Source organism: Podarcis pityusensis (genome assembly GCF_964106645.2).
Source record: "Podarcis pityusensis genome assembly, chromosome: 10".
NCBI classification, from domain to species: domain Eukaryota; kingdom Metazoa; phylum Chordata; class Lepidosauria; order Squamata; family Lacertidae; genus Podarcis; species Podarcis pityusensis.
This window is the reverse complement of record NC_138035.1, coordinates 223042-242570: the sequence shown is the minus strand read 5'-3', so window position 1 is coordinate 242570 and position 19529 is coordinate 223042. Positions and strand designations below refer to the sequence as shown.

General features: G+C 44.2%; 1 protein-coding gene across 1 annotated transcript; it reads right to left on the bottom strand.

The window, feature by feature from the left end:
* Positions 1 to 271: 271 nt before the first annotated feature.
* On the bottom strand, positions 272 to 5799 carry LOC308457367 (lysozyme C, milk isozyme-like). Its single transcript, XM_080971128.1, has 4 exons — positions 5613 to 5799; positions 5027 to 5188; positions 2168 to 2246; positions 272 to 612 (listed from the first exon to the last, which is right to left on the bottom strand). The coding sequence occupies exons 1-4, from the start codon at positions 5746 to 5748 to the stop codon at positions 546 to 548; spliced, it is 444 nt and encodes a 147-aa protein (XP_080827254.1). The 5' UTR covers positions 5749 to 5799; the 3' UTR covers positions 272 to 545.
* Positions 5800 to 19529: the final 13730 nt, after the last annotated feature.

Below are 19529 nucleotides of genomic sequence, written 5' to 3'. Positions count from 1 at the left end.
TGAGAAAGATGGCAAGGAAGCATGAAGGTAGACTGCATGAGACTATGGTGTTGATGAGGTGTATGTTTGTGGCAGTGCATTGCTGCTGTCACAGCAAGATCAAATGGGGGAGAAGTGATCTTTTCTGGTGTGTGTGTGTGTGCCCATACAGCTCCTTGCCAGGGGTGCAAGGGACCTAGGTCTGCCTCTGCACCTCCCTCCAAATTATGATGAGATGATGATGCTTGACCTAATTCTGTTCTTTCTATTCACTCATCAAGCAAGAAAAGAGTTTTGTTTATGTTCAATTTATTGAAGATTTTCAAGCAGAGAAGCTTGCAATCCAGAGCAAGATGACTGACCACCCCAGACACATTTAAAAATAATAATCACTTTCCCTCATTCCTATAGAAAGAGGGCCATTTCCCTCCACCACGGGGTGGGGCACAACATACAAATGCTAGCCCAAAAAGAAGCAACTGGATTTTGATTATATGGCAGTAGGTAGATGTTTCATCAAAGGGGATCTCAAGAGAAATGCTGGAATTCATTCAGGACCATGGAACTCAGAGTCTGCAACCTTTTGTCCACTTTGAGAGATTTTTTCCTTTGCAAAATTTCTGCCAAGCATACCTAAAAGTCAGAATGAGAGTAAAAAATGAAGTGAGGGAAGTCACATGACTGTTGCTTCCAAGTAACTACAAGTGAGATGGATCTTCTTTAAAAGCTCCACAACATTTCCAAGTGAGGCATTTGTGTCAGCTACAGAGTATTTCTTCCCGTTCATTGTCCCTGCTGATGATCAGTTTTGGTGGTGAACGGGAAGTCCATCTGTTAACAGCCCATGATGCCCTTCTAGCAAAATTTTGCTTCCCATCCTCCGTGGAACTTTACTGCTCAGTCATGGACAGAGCTGCTGAGCTGCTCACTGCCTCATTCCTTGAGTCAGAATGGCTGAATCTGTCTGTATCTACCACCCACGTGCCGGTTCCTGACTAGGGGCTTCTAGATTTCACGGTCTTGCCCACATAAACATTTGCCAACCACTATGGGACTTTTTGGGGTTTGGGATTTTTTTAGAAGATGCCTGTGTGTGAATTTGTTGTATGTGTGTAGATCAGTGCATGCTGATCAACACACAGTCTTCACAGTAAAGCTCTATCCCGATGGCATGAGTATAACAACGACCGGTAAATTCTTATCTGCTGCAGCCTTCACCCGCCTTCACATCCGTTGTAACATGCCACCTGTTCTGCTGTTGAGGACTTCTTGGATCATTCTTTGTCTAGCTCCTTCCCTTTGACCTTAGCCTTGGGTGACCCTGCTGGGAGTACGTGACTCCCAACAGCTTCGCTCATAAGGGTCATAGGAACATACAAGCCCACTCACCATGACAAGGTGATGATCCAGTGAGTGAGAGGCACATTCAGAGGCACATTGTGTCTAACAAAGGAGGCGGAACAGAGTCATTGTGGCTGCTAAGCATTGATAGCCTTCTGTGAAAGACCTCCAAGCAAACTTGGGAAGTGAACCATCTGCCCCAGGACTTCGCTCCACCCCATGACAGAACTCAGGCTGTCTCCTCCTTTCCTGCATTCCAATTTATTTATTACTACATTTATACCCCACCTTTTCTCCAAGGAGCTCAAGGTGGCATACATGGTTCTTCCCCTTAGAAAAGCACTGTCGTGTAGGCTGGGTTGTGAGACAGTGACTGACTCAATGTCAACCTGTGAACTTCCTGGCTGAGTCAGGATTTGATCTTTGGTCTCCCAGGTCCTCTCTTACCACTACTACACATTGGCTCAGTTGCCAAATCATTTCCTTAAATCCCCACCAAGACAGCTACTAACAGCTCCTAGTAGCCACCAGCCACCCAAGTGTTTGCTGCACATGGTAGTGGCTGGCTTTGTGATGCGGGTGGGGCTGCGGTCTTTTCCTGGCTTCCCAGCACTGTGTGATGCTGCCAGTTACTCAGGGGAAGTGGAGAAGGGTCCCAGAGCAGTGGGGGCACAACTGGCTGTACATTTAAGGAAGCATCTTTAGCCCTTGTCAGTGCCTATTGGGGAAGGATCTTTAGCTGCCAGCTGTACAACAGTCAAGTGAAACCATCTTTCTTCACATAGTTATGTGAACTGAAAACTTGGCTGGTATTGAATGTTCCAGTCACTGAGATATTAGCACTTACCAGGCGTTCATCCCTTGAGGGTCACGGACAATCCTCTTGGCACAGTTAATATCATCTGTGATGTCATCATTTAAGAACGCTGGCAAAGATTTGTCAGAAAGCAAAGGAGGTTACTGGGGATTCCTAAAATGCAAACCCCAGAATACAAACACCCCCAAGGCTGCAGGGGCTGCCTCTGAACTGTGGAAAACCTTTTCCTAGAGGTCCATCCAACTCCAAGCCTGAATACTTTTGGGGGGCACTTAAAGCATTTTCCCCTTGAGCTGGCATTCAATCATTATAGCACCAAGCGGGGGATCCCTTCTAGTCAGCTGCATTCTAGCCAGAGAAAGAAATCAGTTCTTTAAAAATCGCCATCTCATCCTCCATCCAGACAATGGAATTTGCTGCCAAGGAGTGTGGTGGAGTCTCATTCATTGGAGGTCTTTAAGCAGAGGCTTGACAACCATATGTCAGGAGTGCTCTGATGGTGTTTCCTGCTTGGCAGGGGGTTGGACTCGATGGCCCTTGTGGTCTCTTCCAACTCTATGATTCTATGATTCTAAGCAAGGTCACAGTTCCAGGACACATTGCAACCCGGTAAAAGCAGGAGGATACAGAGCAGAGGCAGTGGGACAGAGCATGGCCTAGTGAGCGGTCATGGCCTAGCGCAGGGGTCAGCAACCTTTTTCAGCTGTGGGCCGGTCCACCGTCCCTCAGACCATATATTTTTTTAAAAATTGAACAAATTCCTATGCCCCACAAATAACCCAGAGATGCATTTTAAATAAAAGTACACATTCTACTCATGTAAAAACACGCTGATTCCCGGACCGTCCGCCGGCCGGATTGAGAAGGAGATTGGGCCGCATCCGGCCCATGGGCCTTAGGTTGCCTGCCCCTGGCGTAGGGCAATGTTTCCCAGTCTGTGGGTCTCAACCTGCAAGTGGGCAGCCAAACCTGTAGAAGTGGGTCGATTGCTTCAGTGCTTTCTCCCCCTGTTGGAAAACTTTGGCAAGGAGTGCTAGGACTTTTGTTCACACAGCTGCCTGCCTTCAGATGTTTACTTGAAATGAAAGGTTGGGAAAGGAAGGAAGGAGCTGTGGGGTTATCCCTGCATGCTCAGGCTGCTGCTGCCTGCCAGCAAGCAGTGAGTGCCTTGTTTGTCCCACAGTAAGTAAGGCTAAATGGAATGGAGGGGGTTGGGGAGGAGCAGCAGGGACGTCCTGGCAGATTCAGGATTCTGCTATCCACCAACCACCAGCAGGTGCCTCTTTTGCCTTGTGCTGGCGACGTTTTCTTTAAAAAGGGTTGGAAAAGTAAAGGAGAGGCCTAGGTCTCCTCGCAGCCCGCTAGGTGGTGCTGTTGACGGATGGTTCTTTAGCCTAATGAAGATGCTTTTTAGAATTGGGATGTTAGCGCTCAAGTAATGTTTGTGTTACTGCAAGAGAGATGTGCAAGCTGTGTGAGGAAGGTGGGAGAGATGTTATGCGTGATGTCTGTGTGTGTGATGGATGGAAGGGAGGGACAGATTTACATGTTGCTTTGTGCAAGTGAGAAAAAGGGGTTACATTCCTCTTTGGCGATCACTTGTAGCCGAGTAAGATTGTCTTCCATTGTGCCACCCCCTGGCGCCCGCCCCAAATGCCCTGTCTACCAGGGGAGGGGGCAGCATCCCACACTACTCTGCTGGTGCAGGCGGAGGGATGCATGCATGCACATGTGGTGCGTGAGAGAGAGAGAGAGAGGAAGACAAGCACCTGAGCAGAGAGAGAGAGGCATATCTGAGTGATTGTATATCTGTGCAGTATCAGGCAGAGTGAGAGACACAAAACTTCATGTATGTCTGTGATGTGTATGTGCGAGGGCATGTGTGTGCTCTGTGTGTACACAATAGTGTCGTCTGGCTACCTTGTATAGATTTTCCTGGGACAGGGAGTGCTCCCTGGTGTTATTGGACAACAGTGGTACCAGTGTGTACGTTTGCATGTAAAAACAATATTAAGTGACACAGTCAGGACAAACAGGGCACAGCTGGCTTCCCATGGTAAACATGAAGTTTGGGGAGAGGGAAGCAGCAATGACTGTACTGTACTCTCTACAATTTTCCCTATGATCACCCCAATGGCTTTAACTCAAACAAATAAATGGAACCTATACTATGTGAAACATTTTGAATTTCATTATGTAGTTTTAATTTTTATTATGAACCCTGTCATTAAAAGTTCACCACAAATTCAACAAAGAAGGGGGTACAGGAAGTATAGGAGACACATTTTAAAATTTATTAAGATATTAGTACCAGCATTTCTGGAAGTCCTAAGGTCCAAAATTCATTTGACAATAAATCTGTAGTCACCAAGTCTTTTAAGTTTGGATTTGTGGGTCACCATACCAAAAACATTGGGGACACTGACTAAGGACAGTTCTGAGAGCTGGACAGATACACCTGGGGGTGGAGGTTGTGATTTCTTTTCTTTTTTAAAAAATCCAGCAGTTATTTTGTGTGAAATTCTCCTGAATGACAGCTTTGTATGCAATTTTCTGTAATCTAATGCACTTACGCTGGCTCCCTCGGCCAATAAAGCGAGATGAGCGCCGCAACCCCAGAGTCGGCCATGACTGGACCTAATGGTCAGGGGTCCCTTTACCTTTTTAATGCACTTTTGTATGCAATTTTTTGTAAATATATATATATTTATAGGCATACGGTGCCCAATGCAGTTAGCTTGAGAAGTGCATTGCAAGATTAGAAGTGTGAGTTTTGAAGAATGTGCAGTGTGTTTGTCTGTGTATTATTTCAGAAAGTGCAAATTAGGTAGATTTGAACTGAATTAAAGAAGTGGAAGCTAGCATTCCCTGTAGTATCAAATTGCTTACCGTAGCAGGAGATCCCACATGCATTGGCTGTTGAGCCACGTCCATTGTCGCACCACCAGCGGCTGCTTATCTGAAAGATTCCATACTCACGATTGCCGCTGGAGGTTTGTGGCCCCACGAGTCTAGTGTTAAATGAGCTTTGATGATAAGCAGTACAGATCCCTGGAACAAAGTGAACAAGAAAAGGCTTACAATTTGGGTACACGCTGGGTGTGCAATCTTTTTTTGTCAAAGTTGCAGCATTTTGAAACAGAATAATTTAAAAACATTCTTACAATGTTCACTGTAAAAGCTGTCTGTAACGTCTAAACCCCCCCCCCATGGTCTTAAATAGACATTTTCACTTAAGTTTCTTGCATTCCAGCTGACTAGTACTTTTCATAATCTCACATTAGTAAGGTGGATAAATTTGGTTTGGCCCTATGGATGTGTAGCTTCTTGATCTTTCAAAGATTAATGAAAGTTGGGGCATTCTGATGGGCAGCAGGGTTTGTGTGAACCCTTTCCTGAAAAGAAGTCCCCATTTCAGCTTTGCCCCAAAACACCAGAAATAGCAAAGCTGAAGGGAAAGGAAGAGCAAACTCACAGTTGGCCAGGCTGACGCCACGATATCCATCCATCCCAGCCCGTTTCAGTCGCGCAGCCAGTTCACATCTCTTATACACTTTGGCTTCATTCCCTGCAAGGAGGAGGCAGAAGAGGGTGAGGGCCAGAACCTTCATCTCTGCGATTCCCTGGAGAGTGATGCTTGGTTCCCTGGGGTCCCCAGTGGCTTTTGTAGACCAAAGTTTTGGGCAGAGTCCAGATGGTAAGCAGAACACTGATGGGGGGAGAAATAAATATTGACAGCAACCCCACCCCCTGCAAAAAAACAGACACATGGTGCAATTCTGGTTTGATATAGGATAACAGTGTGCAATTTAGGAAATATCTCAATATTTACTTATCATTTTCAATGGAAGAGATTAAAGCAGGCAGCATGTATGCTCTTAAATATATAGCATCTGTGCAATAGTAAATAATTACCTAATAGGAAAAAAGCAGACTCCTGGGACAGAGGGACATTGTCCTGCCGTGAGTGCTGAAGAGCCCAGACTCAATGGAACAAACTCGGGTTGGGGCAAATGTCAAAAATGCTTTTAAATGCTTTTAAATGTTTTTAAATAGTTTTTAATCTTTGGTGGTTTATTTTTTTCTTTTTGTCTGCTCTGTTGCGGGTGGGATAAACATTTAGTTGGGGCTGGGGATTAGTTTAATTTTAGTATAGCTGTAAATTGTCGTTGTTTTTTAATTAGTTTCTACTGTTTTATTGGTTTATTGTATAGTTTGTATTCTGTTCTGAAGGGGAGAGGCTCAGGGCTGCTTGGGAGTGGGTCCCAGCCAACAGAATGGCTGGGGCAGGTTTCACCGGGGGGTGGGGGATGCACTGGGACACCTGATTTCAGTGATCACGGGCAGGAGGAGGAGTTACGCTAAGACCAGCCCATGTCATTACCAAGGAGGCAGGTTTAGTTGTTGTTAGAAGACTATTCCTGCCTCCGGGTCTGGTCCTGACTGGAAGGACACTGGAATCAACAAGGGAGATCTACATGACCTGAAGGTGCTGCTGTGCAATGCCAGGTCAATGATTCACAAGACCACTGCCATCCATTATTTTATTGTGGATGGAGGACTTGACCTGGCATGTGTAACAGAGACTTGGTTGGATGAAGCAGATGGGCCTGTTCTTGCTGCTGCTTATCTACCAGGTTTCTCTTATGCACAGAAACCCAGGTCATATTTGCAGTGATTTTTAGGAAGTCATTAGCTTGTACCAGGCACCCTGTTGGGAAGACCCAGTTTTCTGAGTGCATGTTCTGAAAGCTGGGCAATAGGGGCAGTTCAGGATTCCTTTTGGTGTACCAACCTCCCATCTGCACCAAGGATTCCCTGCCCGAGCTGCTTCAGGTCTTGGCGGATGTTCTCCTGGGGACACCTAGTTTGATTGTCCAAGGGGATTTTAACATCCATGCCAACACAAACTTACAAGGGGCCGCTTGGGACTTCGTGGAAAACATGGCCTCCATGGGGCTGTCCCTGAATAAGTTTGGCCCAACTCATAGCTGCGGAACTGATGTTTTCCTCTATGAATGTGGGTGATCTGACACTAAGTAAAAGCAAAACAAAAGAAGTGCCATGGTCAGATCACTTCCTGGTGCAACTGGACTTCTCTGTGACCCTTCTCCTCTGCAGGGAGGTGGGACCAATTCAGATAGTCTGCCCCCACCACTTAATGGATCCAATTGGCTTCCAGAGAGTGGTAGGGAATGCATTATCCCATGTTGATGGCCTTTCAGCTGATTCCCTGGTGGCCCGCTGGAATGTGGGGTTAACCAGGGCTATCGACTCTGGCTCCGAAGTGCCCTTTCTGATTGCATGGAGCCCGGACAGTCCTGTAATTTTCCCCAGAGCTGAGGGCAATGAAACAATCGCTGAAACGGCTATAGCAATGGTGGCGGAAAACTCATTCTGAATCAGACCGGATACGGGTTAGAGCTCAACACTGAGCCCACCAAGTGGTGAAAGAGACAGCGAAGAGGACTTTCTTAACTGCCTCTATTGCAGATGCAGAAAATTGCAGCAGGAGACTCTTACAGGTGGATCATAATTTAATAGAACCACCTTCGCCATCGGGGCCTGGTAAGGACCCCAATATCTCCTGCTGTGATTTTGCAAAGTTTTTTGCAGATAAAGTTGCTCAAATTTGGAAAGAGGGAGATGCCACCGTGGGAGCAGGGCCAGGGTGGGAGAGTGCTAGAGTCCTGTCTAGTCAAGTTGCATGGGATCAGTTCCAATCTGTTACCTCCAAGGATGTGGATAGGCTGCTTGGATGAGTGAACCACCTGTCTCCTTGATCCTTGCCCGTCCTGGCTCATAAAAGTGATCCGGGAAGGGCTGGGCGAGGGGCTCTCTTTGGCGTGGTGAATGCTTCCTTCTGTGAGGGAGTCTTCCAAGACCCACTGAAAGAGGCGGTCATTAAACTGCTTCTTTTAAAAAAAAAAAATTAGACCCGGCCAATATGGCCAAGCACACCCAGGGCAAAGGGTATCTCTGATGTTCCCATATATATTCATGGAAATATCATGCCAAAATGAATTTCACCAAGGGAAATTGCCCTGCCAAAATCTGCAGATCAGGCAAAATTACATACAAACATGTTATCAGGAGAAATCCACGCAGAAATGCTGAGTTCTCTTGTTTTGTTGTTTAAGCAAACTGAAATGGAACTGTGGAAGACTCAGCTGCAGCTTGGAAGAGGAGACACTGTGAGAAACCAAAATTAACCAAACTGGCCAATGCTATCGTTTTTGCTTCTGTTTTCAGTTTGTTCTTTATTTTAGTGGTTGGATCGATGTTGCTTATAGCCTTTGAACAAATATTTTGTGGACAGAAAAAAGCAGGGCATTCATTTTAAAAATAGTAATGAATATATTCCCAGTGGCAGGTGGGGGGGATGGTCCCCAGGTGTTTTGGTTAAAAGCAAGCTTATTTAGGAGCACTTTTGAGCATGCTCATCCCAACACCTTAAATTGAACTCTGTAGTTCACTGGCAGCCAGTGCAGTACTTTCACGACCAGTGTCACAAAGTCCCACTGGCTTGTCCAAGATGTAGTGATGTTGACAAAATTGGATGATTTTAAGAGAGGATTAGACCAATTCCTGGAGGGGAGGGTGAGCCCAGCCCAAAAGCCTCCCCCGATGGTCTCCACCAGTTCCCACCCAAGAAGAGGAAGCAGGGAAATGTCAACTATGGTAGAAATTGAGAACGGCTTTTTTTGAAGTCACTCCCCGGGGAGCCACTGGCAACCTTGGAGAGAGAAGCCTCCTTGCCCAGGAAACTGGCCCACTCTCTTCCCCACCACAAAGCTGAATTTACTGAAATGTGTTATTAAAGATTTTTAAGCAACAGCTTCTTTGGATCAGATTCCATACTTTAGGATTGGGATGGCAATCAGATCCTAAGAACCTGGCTGCTGGATCAGGCCAAAGGGGACTCATCTAGTCCATCAACCTGGTCTCACAGTGGCCAACCAGATGCCCCATTTGGGACGCTCTCAAGGGGGACCGAGGGGCAAGAGAATTCCCTACCCATCCCTTTGGAATTCCCAGAAACTTGTATTCAGAGGCAGGTTTAAAATGAATAAAGCTGAGAGCTGTGGAGCTCAGAGAAGAAGCATCTGAGAAGAAGGCCATACCTGGAGCCACCAGCATCAGGAGGAGGAAGGCGACAGAGAGGAGGCAGAAGATCTTCATGGCTGGAGGTTGGTGGGAATCCTGGAGATGCCAGAAGCCAAGTGGAAGAGCAGTTGTCTGGGGAAGGAGAGGTTCCTCTACTTATGGGTGGATGGAGGACTGTTGAAACCTTGTGGGAAGCCAAATGTCTTTTACAGGATAGATTTCACAAACTCTGCGGGGCAGAAGAACATGAGAAGAGCCGTCCAGATTTGAGTAATTCTCTTGTGCAAAACCACATATGGAAGAATGACCACAAACCAGGCTAGTGTCACTGACTGACAAAGAGAAGCAGAGAGAGTTGTTTCTGAAACTATGGCATTGGAGAATTAATTTCCCAGCAGTGCATTGACTTTACCATGAAGTTAATAGAGGAAAAGCACATTCTTGGAGGAGAGGGCTATCAGGGCTCCTGGCCCCCAGGGCTCTGTCTCCCCTCCACTGCTGGAGTCTGTAGGTCTCTGAACTTCAGTTGCTCAGAATCACAAGAGAGGGTGTGGCTGTTTCTCACATGTGTGTTTCTGGTAGACTTCTAGTTACCATTCCCAACAATGGTTGACTCTTGTAGGCTGCTGGTCTGATCCAGCAGGGATCTCCTTATGCCCTTTGCAGAGTTAAGGTTTCTTCAGATAATGCATTTAAAAAAGATCCTTCACAGCACATAGTTAAAGAATGGAGTTTGCTCCTACAAGAGATAGTGCCACAAAATTAGAGGGTTTTGAAAGGCTCTTTCTTGTGGGTTATCCGTGGCACTGGTACCCCACTGTGTGTGTTTGGGTACCCGTTATGTGACCTGAGAACTGCCTTGGAAAATTCAAAGAAGAGTGAATTTGGAAGGATGATTCTGTTCTGGTTCACATAATATTGTGGAAAGTGCAAATTAGCTGGGCAGACCTTTAAATGTCAGCTGAATTTAATGTCTCCCATTTCCCTGGCAAAAACACAAAGAGGAACCCACTGGCAAGCAATCCATTGAAGAATGACAGTGTGATTTCTTAGCATCCTTTCCTTTTCCATATTTGGAGGACAAATAGCAGGGAAAAGGAAAGACGTATCTTCTTTGACACCTCAAAAAAGGTTATTTATGTATGCCACTATGGCAGCCCTAAAATGGAAAACGAGCAAGGTCCCAACCAAAGAAGAATGGTAACTTAAACGGATGGAATATGTGGCAGCTTGAGGATCTAACTTATAGTATAAAAGAACAAGAAGAATATTTGTTTAAAGAAGATTGGAAAACATTTTTTTAATATATGGGGGAAAATTGTGTGCACTTGAAAATGTTGGCAGCATTAAGATAAATTCAACTGTGTAAATAAATTTTGATGGAAATAATAATGGAATAGTGAATGGTTTAGTTTAGATAAAATATGCAGGGATTTATGCTATGCAAAATGAACCATGGAAAGAGAAGACGGGACGTCATTGATATTTTAAGATTGTCTAAATGAATATTCTAAATTGCAAAAGAGAAAATTTTATAGAAATTATATTATATTAAATTAATGAAAGGCATATCTTCTCAGAGATTATTACTTATGCTTCAACTTTGCATTTCAAAGTTTGATGAGGGCCAAAAAACCAATGGGCTTACAGTATTTTTAAATAAATTCATATCCATATGTCATTCTTCTCCTTCCCATTTTTGGTTTATTTTGGATGCTGAAGGTTCTTTGCTATTGCCCCCACAGCAGTGACAAAGCAATGATTCTTCAACATCAACTTTGTTGGACTGGTCATGTGGTTTAGATGCCTGATTAGTGTCTTCCAAAGCAACTACTCCATTCCCGACTTCAGAATGGAAAGCGTAATGCTGGTGGACAACAAAAGAAATGTCCACTGTGAAAGAGAGCGAGAATGCAAGTCTTGAAGTCCTTGTTGGGATGGAGACCAAAGGGGGATGATGGGAGAGCTGGACACAGGTCACATCACAGCCTTCACCAGCCTGGTGCCCTCCAGATGTTTGGGACTACTACTCCCATCGCCCCATGCAGGACCATGTGAGGCTGAGGCTGATGGGAGTTTTTATATTTCTATGCCGCTTGCTTGTGAAAACAGCCTCTTATTGGTTTACAAAGGAGAGTGTGAGCTTGTGGGAGAGAGCAAGGAGTGCTGGACTAGACAGGCTTTTGGGCTGGTCCGTTTCAGGGCTCTTCTCATGCTAAGTCCTTCAGATCCACACCTCATACCATCATTTCTGCCTGGGCTTTCTCTCCACCATCTGCAACTCAATGGCTTGTCTCCAAATTCACAAATTGACCCCTGATTCCTCTCCTCTCCCTGGACAATGGTGGACATTGATCTTTCAAATTTCAGTGGTGCCTGGTGCAAGGACAAAACTCAGCACCCCTACCCCACACCTCATGTGGTAAAACACTGCCCTAAACCCATCTCTGCCCCAGGAACCACCACATCTGTTCTGGAGAGTCATTCCAATCTTTAGAGCAGATTTTGAGGTTGCCTGGGGGAGTCTTCAGTGGAGAGGAGGGAAATGTCTTATACCAATGGACTGAAGTGAAAAAAGACTTAGAAATATGGTCGAATTTGAAGTTATCGCTGCTAGGCTGAATTGCTGTGATAAAAATGAATGTATTGCCAAGAATGTTATTTCTGTTCCAATCACTGCAAATCTTGGACAAAATGGACTGTTTCAAGAAGTGGCAGAGAGATATTTCCAGATTTGTCTGGCAGGGCAAGAAGCCCCGTATAAAATTTAAGATTTTAACTGATGCTAAAGAAAGAGGTGGATTTGCCCTGCCAGACTTAAAAGTTTACTATGAATCAGCCGCTTTTTGCTGGCTGAGAGAATGGATGCTTCTTGAAAATACAGACGTTTTGGATTTGGAAAGTTTCAATAATGTATTTGGTTGGCATGCATATTTGTGGTATGATAAGGTCAAAGCACACAAAGCGTTCAAAAACCATATTGTAAGAAAAGCATTGTTTAATGTCTGGATAAGATATAAGGATTTGTTAGAAAATAAAACCCCAAGATGGTTGTCACCAATGGAAGCGAAGGCACAGAAAAAACTCAATATGGAGGCCAAATGGCCGAAGTATTGGGAAATTTTGGAACAAGAGGGTGACAGATTAAAATTACAGAGCTTTGAAAAATTAAAAAACAGAGTGCGAGATTGGCTCCATTATTATCAAATAATGGAGGCATACAATCAGGACAAAAAATTAGGTTTTCAAGTGGAAAAATCAAAGTTGGAAACAGAATTGTTAGACCCTAAAGTTAAGAATTTGTCAAGAATGTATAACTTGCTATTGAAATGGAATACTCAGGATGAAATGGTGAAATCTGCTATGATTAAATGGGCACAGGATGTTGGACATAACATTATGATGGCTGACTGGGAACAGTTATGGACCACTGGTATGAAGTTTACGGCATGTAATGCCTTAAAAGAGAATTTAATGAAAATGATTTACAGGTGGTACATGACACCAGTCAAGCTTGCAAAAATCTATCATTTGCCCGATAATAAATGTTGGAAATGCAATGAAACTGAAGGCACTTTCTTTCACCTTTGGTGGACATGCCCAAAGATTAAGGCATTCTGGGAGATTATCTATAATGAAATGAAAAAGGTATTTAAATATACCTTTTTAAAGAAACCAGAGGCCTTTCTCCTGGGCATGGTGGGCCAATTGATGCCAAAGAAGGACAAAGTTTTTTTCATGTATGCTACAACAGCAGCAAGAATACTCATCGCAAAGCACTGGAAGACACAAGACCTACCTACCAGGGAAGAATGGCAGATGAAGCTGATGGATTACATGGAATTGGCGGAAATGACTGGCAGAATCTGAGACCAGGGAGAAGAGTCGGTGGAAGAAGATTGGAAAAAATTCAAAGCTTATTTACAGAAATATTCTAAAATTAATGAATGTTAGAAAGATGCTGGAAAGAAGTTATATGACTTTAGTAGAAATATTATAAAGAACTAAGTATGAATAGATTGACATTGGGTAAAGATGTAAATTTAAGTCTAAAATTTTGTTAAATTAAATTATGGAACTAAATTTGTGAAAGAGGGAAAGGACTTGCTAGAATATTTAATTGAACTAGAATACAAAAAAGGAGGTGTGAGGAAGTCGAGGAAATAAGCTAACAAAAGATAAGGATATGAAAATATGGGGTTCTTTTGTATGTTTGTTTATTCTCTTTTGGGTTTTTTTTTAATGCTTTTGTTTTGTTTTCTATTTTTTTGTATTGTTGATGTTTTGTACTGTTGTATTTGATTTTGTTTTTGAGGCTTTGTAATTGTTTATTGTTTATATTTCTCTTTTGTTTTTCTTTTCTTTTTTGTAATGTTTAAACTTTAATAAATATTTTATAAAAAAAAGAAAAAAAATGTCTTATACCAAGCAGAAATCTCTTGCCTGAACAGGACAGCAGCCTTGGAAACAACCCAGTCATTCCAGCACCAAACTTTTCCATGCCATCCATCATCCTCTATATCCGTTTTTCCAAAGGAAGGGCAAGTATAATCCTCTCTTTCCCCCGAATGCTCTTTGATCACCAACCTGCTGCTTTCTGAACTGGTCTGAATGTGTGTGTTGTGCTGTTTGTATTTTACTTGTAGTGCTGAATCAACACTTTGTTTTGATATTGTTGGCAATGGCAGGCATTGGCATAAAATTGTGTGCATTGTTGTGTGTCTGTGGGAGAGAGAGGGGGGCTCAGAAGAGGGGCACTCCAAAGTGCGGATCGCGCTCTCATATTATTCTGGGGGAGGATTATTAGTGCCGGTTGTGAGCTGTTGGTCTGTGCTGTGTCCTGTCCTGTGAAATTTACAGGGCATTTGCTCATATTTTGCAACCTACACAGACATGGGATGTCTTCAGCATCCTTTCCTAAGAGACTGAAGTGCACAATGCAGCAGGCAAGGTGGGAAGCCTGTGGTCACACCGCTAAGTTCTGTTTCCTCACCACGTCTGGCTCCAAGTCAGACAAATATTGCTCCATGAGCATCGAATGTCCACAGGCAGCAAAGGTGTGTGAAGTAACAGGCAGCTGCTTCCAAGCAACAGAGTGGAATTGGGTATTGGCCCAGATCAGAAGGAGGTGGGGGGGCAGTTGGTGAGAGTGGGGGATAGCAATGCCAGGTCAAAATGGAGCAAAATGGCATTTATCATAGAATCCTAGAATTGTAGAGTTGGAAGGGACCCTGAGGGTCATCTAGTCCAAGCTAAAGAATCCCTGACAGGTGGCCATACAATCTCTGGTTAAAAACCTCCACTGAAGGTGGAGGGTCCATTCCCCCAAGGGGGTCCATTCCACTGTCAAACAATGCTTACCCTCAGAACGATCTTCCTAGTGTTCAGTCAAAATCTCCATTCATGGAATTATAATTCATTGGTTTGGGCCCTACCTTCCAGAGCAGGACAAAGCAAACCTGCTCTATCTTTCATGAGACAGCCCTTGAGATATTTGAAGATGGCTCTCATATCGCCTTCTTTCCGAGCTAAGCCTGACCTACTACTTTCCTCCATTCCACCATTCCTCATCATTCCTCAGTAAAGCTCTGCTGGATGAAATACAATTGCCTCTGGTCTATTTTTTGGGATTCCTGCAGTGTGTTTAAGTTTTTACTCTGCTAGCTATACATTGGAATCTACTCTGGATCAATATCGATCAGACAGAATTAAGCCACAGCTTTATTGATTACAGGAAACAGTAGGTTTGGCTATGGCATTGGGCATGTACGTATCCTGCATCAGGCAGCCCACCTGCTACCTGATAAGAACCTTTCAGAAGATAAGCTTTATTTTACTAGCCCAAGGCCATGACAGAACCATACAGACACCATCGAAGAAAGAAATATCAATCTATCTATCTATCTATCTATATAACTCTCTCTCTCTCTGTGTGTGTGTGAACCTCTGCCATTAGAATCATAAAATGCAAGACTTCCAGTCAGATGGTGACAGCGCCAGCAGCCCCAACTGAGTTTCCGATTTTATAGTTAAGTTTTATTGTTTTATGAACTGGTTTTAGTGTTTTATTGTTTTCTTGCTTAATTTTACTGTTTTACTGCTCTGCCACTGCGTTTGCCTGTTGTTTTGCAGATGTTATTGCCTTCACTGCAACTCAATAGTTTATGACTTAAGGTCTCACTGCCAAGTTATTTGCTGACACCTACAAAATTATTGCAAGACTATTGTGCCTCTACTGCTTATTGACTGCTTGCCTAATTTAACAACAGCAAAGATACCACTTTTGGCTTAGCAGCTAGACAGGACTCCATAGAATCTGGAATTTTTCTGCCCTACATAAGAACAGTATCTGTTCCCTAATATGATCAAAAGGAGGAAAAGGATTGTTTCATCACAGAGCTTGAGTAATCTGCCCAATTCCAAAAAAAGCAGATTAGATGACTTCATTTTTTATTATTTTTAAATAATATTTATTAATTTTCCAACCGTTTAAACACAACAAAGCAGAAAAAGAAAAAAAAGAAAAAGAAAAAAAATAAGACTAACAAAACAAGACACAAACCATTTAAAACCCAAAACAATTTCAATATCTTATCTTTCATTCCCTTATTTCCACGACCTCCTCACACCTCCCTTTTTGTATTCCACTTCTGTTAATTGTTTCAGCAATTCCTTTCCATCTTCCTCTGTTTTCTATCCTATAATTATCTTAACATATTCTAACCTTATTTTTCCCTTTAATACTCTATTAATCTATTTATACTTGATTCCTTATAGCATTTCTACTAGAGCCATATAACTTCATTCCAACATTTTTCTAACATTCATTATTTTTACAGTATTTCTATAAATAGTCTTAAACTTTTTCCAGTCTTCTTCCACCGACTCTTCTCCCTGGTCTCGGATTTCTGCCAGTCGTTTCCGCCAATTCCATATAGTCCATCAACTTCATCTGCCATTCTTCCCGAATAGATAAATCTTGTGTCTTCCAGTACTTCACAATGAGTATTCTTGCTGCTATTGTTGCATACATGAAAAAAGTTCTATCCTTCTTTAACACCAATTGGCCGACCATGCCCAGGAGAAAGGCCTCTGGTTTCTTCAAAAGGGTATATTTAAATCCCTTTTTCATTTCGTTATGAATCATCTCCCAAAGTGTCTTAATCCTTGGGCACGTCCACCAAAGGTGAACTCTAATCCTCAAGTTGGTCTGTTTTTCTTTAAGTTCAGTCATAGCAAGCGTCAACTTATGTTCATCAAATTGCCTCTGTAGGGCTGGGGCTCTCTTTCTCTTTCTCTCCAATTGTGTTACTTTACATTCGGTAACAACAGCTTTTTCCCTAGCCTCCTCCGCAGTTTGCCGTATCAAAGTAGGTTCCTGTATCAATTTCTGGGTGGTTTCTGTATTGGTATTATTTATACTTTCTGTATTTAAGTTAATTTTAGTAATTGAAACATCCACTTTCGCATTTATCGTGTCCATTTTCCTGTTAAGCTGATCCAGTGAGTCATTTATCTTATATAATGCAGCCACTAAAGCCTCTTCTGTCGACATTCCTCTTGGTTTTAAATATACTGGTACAAAGGCAGCAACAGAAGGAGCAGGGGGGCCTGATGATGGACCTCTCCTGGATTGTTGCCAAGTCCTCCCAGACCTTAATGTTTTGTCAGCAGTTGACTGGTCTGTTTTTCCTCTTCCATTTACCATAACACATAAAAGATTCAAGGTCAGTCCCAGAGTCTCATGGTTTTTAACTTGCAGCTGGAAATTCCCCTAGCCCAGCTCTTGTAAAGCAACCGGTTTCAAAGGCTTCCACTAGGGGGAAACAGTTTCTATTTGTAATAGTCAATAGTATCCTCTTTTAAACAATCCAAAATTAGTTTCAAATTAGTTTCAATTTTCAGTTACTTTTACTCCTTTTTAAAGCAGCTGGAGACAGTAGAAACAATGTATTTCTCTTGTTTAACTAGCTGTCAATGAACGTTCTAAACGCTGTCAATGAACATTCCAAAAGACGTCAGTCCTGCTAGCAGCCCGTTTCCAGGGTCAGAGCGGCGGTGTTTTAAATCTCTTCACTCTCTCCCACAGGCATACTCAGTCCGCAACTTCCCCCTCTCTTCTCCTGCCTCCAAGAGGGGGTTTAATGTTCTTTATTGATGGAAATTTAATCTTTTACAAAAGACTTTCCAGGACTCCAGCTTGCAACTTCATTGCCTCAGTCTATTTACAAAAGGGGAAGGCGGACTTCCTGTTTTGAACCTCCCCGTTACGGTACCAAATTAAACATTTAGAAATCCAATTCTTCCACTTCAGCTCTACTCACGGGTAATTACTTTAAAGTCAAATTGTCCACAGGAAAAGGTCAGCGCTCTCCGGCAACAGCTATGCGGCTTCGCTCTGTGGAAGAAGCAGACGATTCGATGCACCGCACCGCTCACCCCACGTCACTCCGGAGCCCCAAAAACCGGGGTTCCCCACGAGTGGGGGAGGCGCAAAAGGTGCCCGCCAAATCCCACGCTCACAGGCTTCTCCCGCCTGTGATTTTAACGGGTCTCTGCTTGATTAGATGACTTCATTGTGGGACACCTTCCCTCTGATCTGGGTTACCTATATCCAATAGGTTTATACTAAGTGCTCAAGGGAACACTGGTGGCACTGTGGGTTAAACCACAGAGCCTAGGACTTGCCGATTGGAAGGTCGGCAGTTCGAATCCCCGCGACTGGGTGAGCTCCCGTTGCTTGGTCCCTGCTCCTGCCAACCTAGCAGTTCGAAAGCACATCAAAGTGCAAGTAGATAAATAGGTACTGCTCCAGCGGGAAGGTAAACAGCGTTTCCATGCGCTGCTTTGGTTCGCCATGACCCGGAAGCTGTACGCCGGCTCCCTTGGCCAGTAAAGTGAGATGAGCATTGTCAGGGGTACAGGGACAGAGGCACAGGGAAGGCAGGAAATGGAGAGCGATGGAGAGGAATCCCAGGACAGCGAGGAAGAGGATAGCAATGACGCAAGGGATTCCATGAGTCTCTCCAGCGAATCAGAGGATTCCCAGAAGGGGGCGCCTGTGGTAAGGGCAAGGGGAGCCCCAGGGGGAAAGTGTCAGGAGCGGGGGGCCAGCAGGGGACCCCAAAGCGGCAGCTGGGAATCAGGGCCAGCCTCCCCACCAGAGCGCAGCGAAGGGGGGGGAGGTTCCAGTGTGTCAGAGGAAACAGCTCCGGTGACAGAGAAAGAGGAGGGGTCAGAGCAAGCCATTCTCCCGGAAGGGGAGGAGGGCAGTGAGGGGAGTAGCATAACTGTCAAAAGGAAGGTTAGAGGTTGGGCGCGCGAGCCAAGTTCAAATGAGGAAGCGCGCGGAAGAACAGGGAGCCCGGAGGAGGAGCCAGGTCCCAAAGCCCGCAGGAGGGGGGAAGAGCAGTCTGGAGATTCCGCTTCAGGAGAATCCAGGAGGGGAGGAACCCCGGCGGGCAGAAAGACCCTGCGGAAAAGGAAAGAGAGAAAAAGGTGGAGCAGCGTTAGCTTATTAAACTGGTGTAGGGGAGGGACCGATTCAGAGGGGACTTCTACCGTCTAAGGTTGACAGACGTGGGGGCTGCGCGCCTCGGTTGTGGAACTTACTATGAACTGCAATAAACGTCCTTGTATATAAGAAGAACTTGGCGTTGGTCTTTCGTGAGCTGAGACCTGAGGCAGCCCTTACAAGCATGCAACCCCAGAGTCGGCCACGACTGGACCTAATGATCAGGGGTCCCTTTACCTTTACCTAAGTGCTCAAGAGATCCAACACTTAGCCAACACTCATGATGTACAGAGTTTCTTTAAAGCCACAAAGACCATCTATGGGCCAATAAATCATGGCATATGCCCCCTACACTCAGCAGATAGTACCACACTTCTAAAAGATAAAGAAGCTATTGCACTGCTCTGGAAAGAACACTACCAACATCTCCTTAACTGCATCTCCCCCGTAGCTGCTGAGGTCCTCTCACAAATTCCACAAAAAAAAATTAGAGATGAGCTTGCAGTATCTCCAAATCTAGGAGAGTTGTGTACAGCTATTAACCAAATGAAAAACAACAAAGCCAGTGGACCTGATGGGATACCTGCTGAAATCTTCAAAGTGGGTGGAGTCGAGCTTGCACAACAACTTCACATGCTCATCGAAAAAATCTGGGAAAGAGAAGCGATCCCAGCAGACTTTAGTGATGCCAAAATTATCAATCCTGGGAAACACTGGCCTGCAAGCACTCCAATTGGAGAACAGCCTTCACCAAAGGTGTCATGGGCTTTG